The sequence below is a fragment of the Anabrus simplex genome, chromosome 6, assembly GCF_040414725.1.
Source record: "Anabrus simplex isolate iqAnaSimp1 chromosome 6, ASM4041472v1, whole genome shotgun sequence".
NCBI lineage: Eukaryota > Metazoa > Arthropoda > Insecta > Orthoptera > Tettigoniidae > Anabrus > Anabrus simplex.
Window position 1 is genome coordinate 172,058,316 of NC_090270.1, and position 13,777 is coordinate 172,072,092.

Genomic DNA, 13,777 nt, shown 5'->3' on the forward strand with positions numbered 1-13,777 from the left:
TAGTGGTGAAGGGACAGACAGTAATGACATCTGTGATTCATAACCTGACTCTCCACTGGAACAAAGCTGAAGAGAGACCGTAGGTGATATTATTCTCAGGAGCCATTTGTAATACTGGTATGTACTTGGTTCTTCTTAAAATTAAATGAATTCCCCTGAACTTATAGTACATCAAATCTTTATAATATAAGTAGGCCCTGAGTTCCTATTATTTTGCCATCTGTATTCATCTTTATGTTTTGTCTTTTCCTTTGTTTATCCAGCTTTCTTTTTAACCTGTACTTCTCACATCAAGACTGAAGATCTTTTAAGATGCCCGTCAATGAGTGTGGAAGCCTGCCCGCCTGATAAAGCTGGGAAGCTGAAATAAGCTCATCAGAGGCTTAGAAGAAATGGACGATGAAGAACTGGAATTGATGATGACAAATCCTATTTGTAAACAGCAGTGTATAAAAATGTAGAGATTTTCCTTGTACTTCCGCATTTTCTTTCTAGTTGTCCCTCTCCCCACACTGATTTGTCATTGTTTTTCTTTCATTGTTCTTGCCTATATATGACCTAAATACACTTTTTGAATTCTGCTTTTGACTAACTGGTTTGCACTGCTATTAATAGAAATATTACACTGAACAAAATGAAAATTGCAACATCCAGAAGGAGTGGTGCTACATTGCTACAATCGAACATGCAGGACGAGTGTTTGGTTGTGATTCAATGATTCCAGTTTCAGGTCCCTCTGACTGGAAGTTTGGACAACAATCAATACAGGATGTGCCCACCACGAGCTGCAATACATTGATGAATTCGTCGAGGCATGGAGTCAATAAGGCCCTGGATCGCTTCCTGAGGAATTGTGGCCCATGCTTGCTACACTGCACGGGTCAGTTGTTCCAGAGTTGTGGGTGGCTGAGGATGGTCGGCCAGTTGTCGACCGATCATGTCCCACACATGCTCAATAGGACTGAGGTCTGGGGATCTGGTGGGCCATTCTAAGGTTGTGATGTCGTGGAGAGCTTCTCTGGAGATGCGTGCAGTGTGAACCCGGGCATTGTCCTGCTGAAACATCCCATTAGCAATGTTCGCCGTCATAGGGACAACCACTGGATTGAGTACCCTATCAACGTACTGTCGAGCACTCATAATGCCCTCAACTAGCTCTAATTGTGATTTCACATTAAAGCCAATAGCTCCCCAGACCATAATGCTTGGTGTTGGCCCTGTGTGTCTCTCGACAATAAGATCTGGGTGGCCCCTCTCCCCGGTACGTCGGCGCACACGATTCCGGCGATCACTGCGGGCAAGACAGAAGCGCGATTCATCACTAAAGGCGACCCTATGCCATTCGTCGACCCACATCAATCTTTCTCGACACCACGCCAGCCTTATTCATTCATTCATTCATTCATTCATTCATTCATTCATTCATTCATTTATTTAGCTTCCATAGACTGTACAATTACATATTTTGAAATATGCCAACAGTATAGGAGTTGTCAAGTGATTTCCTAATACTAACAATAATATATGCACAACAATGAACATTTTGAAAAAGAAGAAGAACAGAAACATCACATACCTCAATGTTAGGACAGCACATCTTAATTTTTTTAAATAATATTAATAACCAATATTTACAAGACAAAATAAAAATATATTGGTGTGGTGTTAATAATGTGAACATAGTCAATGTGACATTAACATATTTTTAAGGCTATATACTAGATTACAAGTTAATAAGTAGTAGCATCATTACCAGCACTTCATCATGTATTCTTCTGTACTGTAGAAGCAGCTACTCAGCAGGAAATTTTTTAAAGCTGTGGTAAATGAACTGACGGGACTAATATCTTTAATCGTATTTGGAAGCTTATTATACAATCTGATTCCAACAGAGTCTACATGTCTCAAGGCAATGGTTTTACTCTTGTGTTCGATAAAAATATTATTTCTTGTTCGCGTCTGGTAATTGTGATTGTCAAAATTCTTTCTGAAGTGATCAGTATTTTTTTTCACGTGTAGAATGCATTGCATGATGTATATACTTGGTACTGGGAGTATCCTTAGTCTCTTAAATAATGGTCTGCAATGATCTAACCTGTTACGTCTCAATATAATTCTGATAGCTCGTTTCTGTATTCGAAAAATAACATCAAGATTTGATTTGTAACAGCCCCAGAGACCAATAGCATAAGTGATGACTGAATGGAAATATCCAAAATATGCCATTCTAACATATTCTTCACTACAACTATTAGACAAAATCCTTAAGGCAAAACAAACAGAACTCAGAGACTTCCCTATTTTTTTAATATAACAATCCCATCTTAATTTTTCATCTATATGGACACCTAAAAATTTTGTGGTCAACGTATTTTCAATTGCATTTGCATTTAATATAAGGTTGTGTTTTTTTGCAGTTTTGTCATGGTAGTTAGATGCCTTGAATTCCATGTATTGGGTCTTTTTAAAGTTCAATGTTAATTTGTTTTTCCTGAACCATGATTCTAACCTAGACAGGACTGTATTTGCTGTAGTTTCTATAGACGTAGGGTCAGGATTATTAATAATTATGTTTGTATCATCAGCATACAGAACTGCTGTTTCTACTTGATTATTGTGAGGAAGGTCATTCACATAGATCAAGAAAAGAACAGGCCCCAAAATACTACCCTGCGGAATACCTAAGTCTATGCTTTTTACCTGAGAGTGATATGTCTCATTATGCCCTTTACTGTTACAATGTGTAATTTCAACAAACTGGGATCGTTTATTCAGGTATGATCTAAACCAGTCATTAAATATTCCTCTAACTCCAATCTGATATAATTTGTGCAACAATATTTCATGATCAACAGTATCAAATGCCTTTGAAAGGTCAAGAAATAGTCCTATCACAGTTTCATCATTGTCAAGAGCATTTACGACCAACTGTGTAAAATGTGATAAAGCAGACAAAGTACTTCTGCCAGCTCTGAACCCATGTTGTGCATTATTTAACAAGTTATATTTGATTAAAAATTTAGTAAGCCGATCTTTCATAGCACATTCAAATATTTTTGAAATAACAGTAAGTATTGATATTGGTCTGCGGTTATGTAAATTGTGTAAGTTTCCACTTTTAAAGACTGGGATAACTTTAGCTATTTTTCGGAGATTAGGAAACTGACCACTAGAAAATGATTCATTGATGAGATAAGTTAAAGGCTGTACCAGATAGGGAGCACATTTTTTAATGAGTTTTGTGGGAACTTCATCTACACCTGTGGAAGTTTTGTTCTTCAAAGATTGTATGATTTTAAAAATTTCCAGTTCTGTTACTGGAGTTAACTGCATAGAGTTTTGCACAAAGGTTGGGAGTTCTGGTAATACATCTGATTTATTTGCATTTTCAAGTTTGTATGGTAGGGATAGAAAGAAATCATTTATATAATTAGCCAAATGATGAGGGTCATTCATTTGTATTCCCTTATCATTTTTTATGGCAGCAACTTTATTTCCAACTGCATGTCTGTTGGTTTCTCCCTTGATTACCTTCCATATGGTTCGTGATTTATTGCACGACTCTTTAACTTTCTTGTTATTGTGCATTATCTTAGCCATCCTAAGAACTCTTCGATAGACTGATTTGTAATTTTTAACATACTTACAAAAAACCTGGTCACAACTCTGCTGTGCTAATCTACTTAGTAATTTACATTTTTGACTTGAGATCCGTATACCCTTCGTGATCCATGGCTTTTTTGAAGATTCACTAATTACTGCAAGTTTTTTTGGAAAATGTAATTCAAATTCCGTTAAAAAAATGCTTAAAAAGGTTCTATACTGTTGGTCAATGCTATGACCAAATGTTATTGGAGTCCAGGTCTGAAGTTTAAGGCTTTCAATTAAACTGCCACATGCAGCTGCAGAGAAAAAACGAGTTAATTGTGCTTGCTTTATTTTGGTTGAATGCTTGCTAGCATTCTCAAATTCTAGTTGTAAAATTTGAGCATGATGATCTGATAATCCAAAATTTATATTGGATGCTTGCATTTTAGAACAATGGAAATTAATACAAATGTTGTCTATCGTTGTAGCTGAGGTGGCAGTTACCCGAGTGGGTGTAAAAATTAAGTGTTTTAGATTACAGCTTTGAAGAACATGCAGTAGTTGTGATGTTGATGGAAGGTTTTCTTCAGCAAAATCTATGTTAAAATCACCACAAAGTATTACTTCTGAGCTGCTATTCCTACTGAAAATGTTATGAAGGACTTGATCTAATTTTTCTAAGAAAATCTCCACATCAGCATCCGGTGAACGGTACACGGTTAACAGAATTACCCTTTTACCATAGGGAAGCTTAAATTCCACTGAAGTTAGTTCAAAATCTAATTCAGAATTATGCACTTCAAGATCCTTCCTTTCTTTACATTCAATTCCTGACTTAGCAAAAATACACCATGCTCTTTATTAACCCGACTGTAATTACTTGCCAGATAATAACCTTCAATATTAATGAGTTCAAGTTCATCATTATTACACCAATGTTCATCGAAACAGATAAACATAACATCCTGTATTGAATTTAAAATTACTTGTAATTCTAAAATTTTATTTCTAAGACATTGAATGTTCTGATGAAATATTTTGAACCGCCTATTCCTACCCTCCAAGTCATTACCAGTATTTAATTCTGGACCCACATTTTCGATTGAAATGTTATTGGGTCCAGAATCTAACACACGTTTCCCGGACTAGGTAGTTCTAGGACAGTCTTTTCCTGATCTTTACTTGTAATGATGTTACTTATTAACTTGCTTACATATTGCTTCCCAAGTTTATTCAAGTGCATGCCATGCCTCGTATGAGATGTTCGGTTTAATTTACCAATGTCTAACAGTGTAACATTTTTGAAATGACTACATATTTGCCTGAATTTCTCATTTGTGTCCTTGACAGCTTTATTCGCAATTGACCAGTCTGTTAAATCATGTGTATGGGGTACGTTTGTCACTATCACATTTGTATGGGTCAGCTTACCTAGAGTCCTTTTCAGAATACTTGCAGCCTGATGGCCTTCATTTCTTGCTACATCGTTGGTTCCACCGACAATAACTATGACGTCGTTTGACGAGAGTTTATCAGAATTTCTCAAGAGGGGTTTCACTACTTCTGAAAAGGGGGCACCTGGTTGAATAACACCTGTCACTTCACTGTCGGCTCGCAACTCTGCTATATTTGCTGAAAGGCCTCGACCGTGACTATCACCAAACAGTTTCACTTTCTTCTCCTTCCTTACTTTCTTGATCACGTTATCGGCGTGAATTCGGCATTTTTTCGTCGGTGAACTCGCATCTCGGGAGAAAGAAGTGCTTCCTTGCTCTTCCCGAACTTCGTGTAAAACGCCGAATTTGTTCGTTACTGTAGGTTGATTTCCAGATGAATTAGGCCTAGTTAGCGACACTTTCCTGTGCCGCGACGTAACCTCACTCCACGACGCGCCAACACAATCGCATTTTTTTAGTTTTTCCACCTCTTCAATCAGATTTGTCTTTTCAGATCGTAACTTTTTAATTACGAGGTTTGCTTCTACCAAATCCTTATGTAGCACTTCTATTATTTTGTGTAGTGATTCAACAGTTTCATGGACAGATGAAGGCGTCATTTTAGGCCTACACACACACTCGCGTTCGTAGATATTACCGGTACAAATGTTCTTTTCTGGAGATAAAGAGTGATTACTTTCACTACTGAGAATACCTTGACTGTTCTTCTCACCATCTGTAACATTTTCTGTACATCTTACAGCACATTTCACTTCGTTTTCTGGCAAAAACCGGGAACACTCACTTACATGTCGCTGTTGTGGGGTCAATGGAACACCTTCTGCAGGGACACGGGCTCGTAAGCCAGCTGCACGCAGGCGATTACCAACTGTTTGTCGTGTAATGTGGGGTGCCACAGCTGCTCGAATTTGCGCTGCTGTTGCATGGGGTTCCATCCTGGCCATCCAAATGATGCGGCGATCCTCTCCCACAGTTGTCTATCGCGCTGGGCCTGTGCCAGGTCTACGAGTGTGGGCACCTTCATTGACCACTGCTGCCATACACTTGTACCGCAGATGCCTGTCGGCCAACACGTGCAGCGACAGTCCTTGGTGATAATCCAGCCTCACACAGCCCAATTATCCAAGCCCTCTCAAACGGCGACAGTTGTTGATAGTGTGCTCTTCTCTGTTGTTGAGGCATGTTTGACGGGTAACACTTCACTGCACAGACTGGAGGTCAACTACGCCACACCAGAGTCTGTATACTGGAGTTGATTCCTCCGCGACCAATCATGTGGGGAGACCTGTAGCAACAATCCAATGCGTCTGAAACTTTGATCGTTTACATACCTAGATGGCATTGTTCCATATCTTGAAAATCAATACAAACGACCACTGCCTTCATGGTGTTGCAATTTCCATTTTCTTAAGTGTATTATTTAAAGTCAGAATTGTGGTGTTTTTCATGTTTTAAAGTGAGAATTGTACTGTTTCACATAGTCATCATTACATAGAATATCTGGTTATTTTCTGTATGTATTTTGATGTCTTGTGTTTGTTTCAGAACCCAGCTCCCACAGTGCTTCAGTGTCATTAATCACTAGTCACCTGCATGACACTATTTGCACCATTGAGCAATTGATTGAACGAAGGCAGTTCAATGGTTCTGTGCATCGAGTTTTTGAATTAATAGAGCGTTGTTCTCCTGTTAGACCTGTAAGTCTAGTTTGATACTGACAAATTATGTTATTGCTTAGTTTTGGTCTTGTAGATAGAGCATCATAGGATTCCCTCAGGCACATTTCTGATGTGTGAATTGAACTTGCAAGACTCAGGACGATGGACCATATTGTGAAATCATGAAATTACTAATTCATTATTGCAGAGATCCCAGAGCATAAGCACATACTGGGGTAATAAAATGAACAAATGCTGTAAAACATTGTTCATTTGTCATGTCGAAAAATATTTTATGACCCATTAATGCATGCAGTTAGTTACCTTGATTCACAGTTTAAACCTTTCAGATGCCATGGAAATACTATTTCTGAAATGTACCCGACAAGGTGCAATTATTCAGATACTGTACTGCACTTGGATAACTCAGAAGACAACACCATACACTGGCAAACATAACCTCATGCCAGGAAAGAAAAAATAACATGATTCAAAGGCGAGAAATCTGTACACGACACAGTACAAGTACAGTAATCCAATGAATAAAGCACTTGGATAGGGGAGCCAATAACTGTCCAACTGGAAAGACATCACAGAACAAAAGAAACTTAAAAAACCCAGACATATATTTAACACAATTAGCTAGAATAATAAATACTTCTGTACAGTGCCTGAAAGAACACAATGTTTAATTGTCCAGTAGTTCTTTTGGTCACACATTAGGCTTATTGCCTTTTGAAAAAGTCATGTATGAGAGGTTGACATATTTTATTATTTTGGGGATGTTAAATCGTGTAATATTTATTGCACACTGACGCGTTTCAAACCAGGATTTTCTTTAGAGCAATGACAAATCATCATCATCATCATCATCATCATCATCATCATCAATGTCCCACTCCAGTTGCCCGGGTGTGGTTAGCAATGACAAAAATGAATGAAAACTCTTCGCGGCAGTTGTCACTCCACAGTAACTAGACTCAAGACAGAAAGACTTCGTTAGAAATGTAGTTCATTGCAGGGCCTCTATTGTCAAGGAGAAAGATTTTGAAGAGTTAACTATTGAGGTTAGCCATATAGCAGTCCCCTTTGTGAAAATTATTTGGGTGTTCAGCAGTTTCTCTCGCTTCAAGTGATTCTAGGTAGTTTGTACTCGAACCTGTATATCTGTCTTATACTTAATTCATTCACTCTGTAAAGCTCGATATTTCCAAGTTTTGTCATTAGATGGCAGTGCTATGCCATCTTTAATTTCCAAGCCATACTTCCTGTCAAAATTGGGTAATGATGGTTACTCTTTGTATTTTTTAATGGGATCGCGATGAGGACTCCACACTAAACAAGACCGCTTTTCAGACCTATCAGAGGGTTTTTAGCAAATTTAAACTGTGATTATTCCATTCTGACCATTTTATTTTTCTTTTATATTTCTCAGGTACGTGTATTTTTACTTTACCCTTTGGTGCGAACTGTTCTGTCCCGAGCGCACGATTGTGTGTGTGTGTGTGTGTGTGTGTGTGTGTGTGTGTGTGTGTAGATGTGTCGGGCGTGTTATTTGCCTATCTGATGTACGGTCCCAGTGCTTCGTGTTTATGTGCCTCTCTACATTTATCCTTCTATTACATGAGTGTTGGCCATTTGTGTCAGAACCTGTAAAATTTGATCTGTACGAATTGCGGCCTTGTGCACCCAGTGTGTCTTAGTTTGCCTATCGCATTAACCTTGTGTTCGATGCTTCTCGTTCCTACGGGATACTGGTGTCCCTTATATCGAGGCAGTTTGATTTGGTGACCCGGCTTGGAGGGGAAACCGTTCTAGGTATAAAATGTTTCTCTTTACAAATGGCAGATGTTGCATCAAAAATGGTATGATGGTCATTCTGCATGGCAAGCTTTTGGGATGTAAGGATATCTGATAGTAGGCGCGGAGTTGAAATCAAACACAGTAAAGAATTTAGCCCTGTGGAAGTGTTCAAAGGCGCTTTTTATGGTGGGCAGCGGAAAACTATCGAAGATCATGTTCCTGTTTACCTTTCTATAATCGACAATAAAACGATATTTACCATCCCTTTGGGTATGAGATATGCCGGGCTGCTAAAAGGAGACTTAGAGGGGCTGATGATCTTTTTCTCTAAGAGATCATTTACACACTCACGCGTAGCAGAACGTTTAGGGGGAGAACAGCTGAAAGAAAGGAACCTCACAGGAGTACAGGAGTATCATCCTTTAATTCGATAGAGTAAGTGAAATCTTTTGCGCAACTTAACTCGGACGTTAGCACATCAGAAAATTCTTCCAGTAGACAGCTTAGCATTAGAGTTTGATTATTGTTTAAATCACAAGAGGCGTTAAGATATTTGGATTCGGAGACAGAGCAAACAGTTGGTTGTTGGAAAGGAGTCACAAAGAGATAGTTTGTTCCAGACTTAAATCGGAAGGCAAAGGTGCGACTTATAAAGTCAATAGACAGGCCCGTGGCCAACATAAAATCAGTTCCAAGGATCACAGGAACGGACAGTTCGGGCACCATAATAAACGTCCAATTCCACGAAAGGTTTTGAATTTTAATATGCCCTATTACTCGTCCAACATGATTCACATGTTGACCGTCAGCAGATAGAAGTCGGTTAGAACTCTCGCAACTGGGAAGCTGTTTCAGTTTCAGATCTGATGCCAAGGACCGATTAATGAAGGAAAAACACGACCTGGTGTCAAGCAATGCATGCAAAATGTGCGAACCCCAAAATATCTTGGCCCAGGGAGTAGGAGAGGGGAGTCCCTGAGTCCCCAATTTTTTTTATTAATAGCACGGTCCGGCGCCTACGCCAGTCCGCTCCTAGTTTTCCTGCTGAGGATTGCATCTGGGACACACATCTAACGAGACGCCAAGTAAACCACAATCACAACATTTTACAGAGGTTTTTAACTGACAGTGCTGTGAGATGTGTCCTAATTTACCACAATGCCAACACTTTCTAGCGATGGAATCCTCTTTTGTAGTGGAGCCACAGGGTTGAATGGCATTCACACCTCATAGGGGAAAGGGGTCAGCGAAGGAGAAAGGTGCTCATCGGATCGAGGGCAATGGGATGTTGGCGGGGCCTCAGCGAAGGAAACACTTTTGGAGAAGGTGCGACGAGCTACAACAGGGAATGAGCAGTCGGATGGGAAGGGGGGGGGGAGGGGATACAATTTATTCTGGCAGATAGTGGACTCATATTCCCGCCCTAGTTCAGTGATCCGATCAACACTATCGACTTGGGCCCTTTTTATGTACAGTTTTTAGCTGGGGGTGAGATTCCTATAAAATTGGTCAAAACTTTCTGGTTCAGAGACCTTTGCACATAATCTATTAAAGAGAGTTAGGATCCCAGGTGCATAATCTTCGATGCTCTTGTTCATCACCCGAGTGGGTATATTTCCTGTCTCAGATGATAATCTATGTCAGTCAACCCGAAATGTTGTTTAATCTGTTTTGCAAAATCGTCCCAAGTCCGGATGCTTGTCTTGACTAACCTAAATCACTTTAGAGCGGGGCCACCCAAAATTCCAGGGATGACGGGAATGAAAGGTCAAGGGGCAGGGAGCTAAAATCGGCAATATCTTCAACCCTTTCCAGAAATCCCAACACGCTGGAACTGTCTCCCTCAACCGTAGAACTCAAGTTTCACTTCCTGACCATGTTGAAAATGGGATTTACATTGGGAACTTGTTCACAGACTGACCTAGACATGGGCTTATCGGTGCCCGCAGGACCATCGACTAACATGTAGCTCCCACAAGGTGCAACACTGTCACCCTGAACTTCATCAACGTTATTGTGTCTCGATACAAGCACTTCGTCATTCTCAACATCAGAGACTTCCCCAGTTAAGATTTCACTTTCTTTACTCACTCATATCGTCGTAATTTTCCATTATAAGAACTATGTCACAAATGCTCAACGTACGTGGAAACAATTCAGAATGCATGAACGGAGAAATCCATTCGTATAAATGAAGAAGTATAGGTAATATTTCATAAAACAGAACAGTACTGTCAAGTTAGAAAGATACTTTAGTTGTAGCGTCAAGATCTCCAGTTCTGTTCCATCCGATGCAATTATGGAAGACACATCCCTATGGAGCTCACTCTGCTACCATTTCTGAGTTGATACCTGCACCAGTATCCCGGTAAAAGGGACAAGGGAGAAATTAATTAATTATTTATTTATTTATTTATTTATTCATTCATTCATTCATTTATTTATTTATTTATTTATTTATTTATTTATTTATTTATTTATTTATTTATTTATTTATTTATTTATTTATTTATTTATTTATTTATTTATTTATTCATTCATTCATTATACCTTCTTTTAATTTTGCTACAGATAGTATTGGCGATTTCTCATATATGAACTTGAAACAGTCTCCTTCCTTATTTAAAGCCTTTATGAATTGTTTGGATAGGTGGCACCAAAACTTAGGACTCACAAGGCTTTGGTGCACAATATTCTTAGAACCGACTTCCAAACTTTCTCAAGGTGGCCAGTTTTTCTTAGTCCAGTGATCAAGTCGTGCCCTGCTATCCCACAGGCAAAGAAAGCATGGAAATTTGGTAAAACCAGAATGTTGACGCAGCAGCATAGTAAAAACTTTAAAATTGCCACAAACTTGCCAGTTGTGTTCACTGTAGTTCACTCGCAATAACATCAGTTGCAAATTTGCGTATGATTCTTTGAGGATAACTGAATAGGCTAACAGGCACTGAACCAAAAACATTTCCATTATGAAGGAGATCACCCTTTAAACTTCGCATGGAAGCATCAATAAACAGTCCCCATTCACTTGGATCATAGTTTGGAAGTCAAAGTTCTTTCACATTATTGCATTATACAAGGTAGCCATCTTTGGAGAAAAAGGATTTCAATTCTATTTCATGTCACCTATTCCAGTAGAATGTTTTTGGGCAGAGTAGATTTTTTTCTTGGAGTCTAGAACCCAACAACTTAGCTAACTCTTCAGAGAGGGCAAGATCCCTCACCAAGTCTTATAATTCACTCTGGGTAAAACACCCATGTTCTGCAGTAGATAATCCTGGTAGGTAGTCACTGTCACTCATCTCAAATTCCATCTCTTCTATATCAGACTTGGATGAAAACTGTTCAATATTTTCTGGTCCCACAGGGGTTGGTACATCAGGCCCATGGGGGCAGGTAAAATGGCTGACCGAACAACTGGATACACAATTTGCTTTTTATTTTTAGAATTGTATCCCTTCACATCACACAAACAGAAGTAGCAGTCATTACTATGGATTGACTGCTCTCTCCAAACCATAGGTATTCCAAACGATAGTGACAGTCATTTGCCGTTGACCCAATGACAAAGATCTTCAATCTTCTACATACTTTCTGGTGTGCCCAAGGTTTACTTTGGTCTCCAAGTTTGATTACAAAATAGGCAAGATAGGCAAGATGATTTTTTTTACAAAATCTGTAATATTACACCTTTGGTTAGTCAATGTGTATTTCCCACATATATAACAAAAGTGGTCTGGATCATTTATACATGAGTAATGCGACATGGTAAATACACTTTCGTACTGAACTACAAACTCGCAACATTCTACTCCACAATACAGCTTGAAACTGATAGCTTTTCCAGATGTCACACACTAATACAATGTGAGAGAAACTACGACAGGATGTGTAAGTTTTCACAAAGATAAGATAAGAATGTGTCTATCACCATGGAGTGGCTATATATCTCCTACAAATAAACCTAAGATGGCAAGGGTGTAAGTTTTCTCGGTCTAACTTCCTGAGGTGCTTGCACACCGTATCGGATAAGAAACATCTGGTGCCCTTGGTGTTTACTATAAACAAGTTAAAACCACTCTAAATACATTTGGTGATCAAATCCTCACATCATAAAAGTACACATGGTAAAGTATTACAGTTTACATAATTACTCTTTGGGCATATGAAAATTACGCTATAAGGAAAATAAAATACAATTTAAAAAAATTAAATGGTACGCGATAGGAACTTTCTGGCTTTGAATTTGAATTCAGCATGCTAAAAATATCCCCAAAACAATCAAACTTCGGAGGCAGCAATTTCATCGCAGACTAGTGATATTAATGGAAGTAAATCTGGAGTCAGTATTAACCCTTTTTGGCCCTTGGCACCCGAAAGCGCACGGCCACATTATCTAATAACGCCTGCGATCTATGCAGTAGTTTTTTATTATTTTTGGCAGTGAAATGTTTATAAGCCTGTTATGAACACGCTGTATAATCTACAAGGCGTGGGAAATAAAAGAAGAGCGATGATCTGCCTTGAATTTCAGCACGTGCGGGTCAGCTCTTTCATTCGTAAACATGGTGGGATTGAGTGCTGCGGACATTGAAAGCAAGCTGAATTTAGGCAAATTAAGTGACACAGAATTGTTGAGTAGTAGTGGAAGTGAATTTTTAGTAAGTGAAGAAGATATCGATGAAGATAATTTTAGTGATATCAGTGATGTAAGTGAAAACGGATATCCAAAAATCAGACCTCATGGCAATGCACCAGCAATTCAGGTAACACAAACGTTTCGTTACTCCAAATGATTATGTGGGTGATGTTGGACCTGTCCATAATTTGGAAAGTGGATTGCGAGGAGTAGATTAATTTTTACATACACTTTTTACATGTGAAACTGAAAAGGGAAGAAAGTAAAATAGTTCAAGTGGGAGATGTGACAGCCTTGGTTTGGCATGACAACAGGGACATCTGTGCTGTTTCCTCAAACTGTGATCCAAACATCACAGTTGAAGTAAAAGGGAAAACTGGGAAGGGAAATGAACAAATTACTGTTCCATGCCCTTTAACAATTCACAGATACACAAAATACATGGGGGATGTAGATAGATCAAATCAAAAAAGGTCATACTATAGTTTGGGAAGGAAGACTGTGAAATGGTGGAGGTATATTTTTGGATTTGCACTGAACATTGCAATAGTGAATAGTTTCATTTCATACAATGATACTAATCAACCAGCACCTTCTGGACATGGTAACACTCAAAGGAACTTTAGGTTGGC

General features: G+C 38.8%; 1 protein-coding gene across 3 annotated transcripts in view; it reads left to right on the forward strand.

Moving 5' to 3' along the window:
• Positions 1–13,777, forward strand: part of gig (tuberin) — a 619,250-nt gene that overhangs the window by 147,387 nt on the left and 458,086 nt on the right. For all 3 annotated transcript variants that reach the window (XM_067150053.2, XM_067150054.2, XM_067150056.2), the window contains one exon: positions 6,591–6,742. In XM_067150053.2, the coding sequence (XP_067006154.2) occupies positions 6,591–6,742 (152 nt within the window). The remainder of the gene's footprint in view (positions 1–6,590; positions 6,743–13,777) is intronic.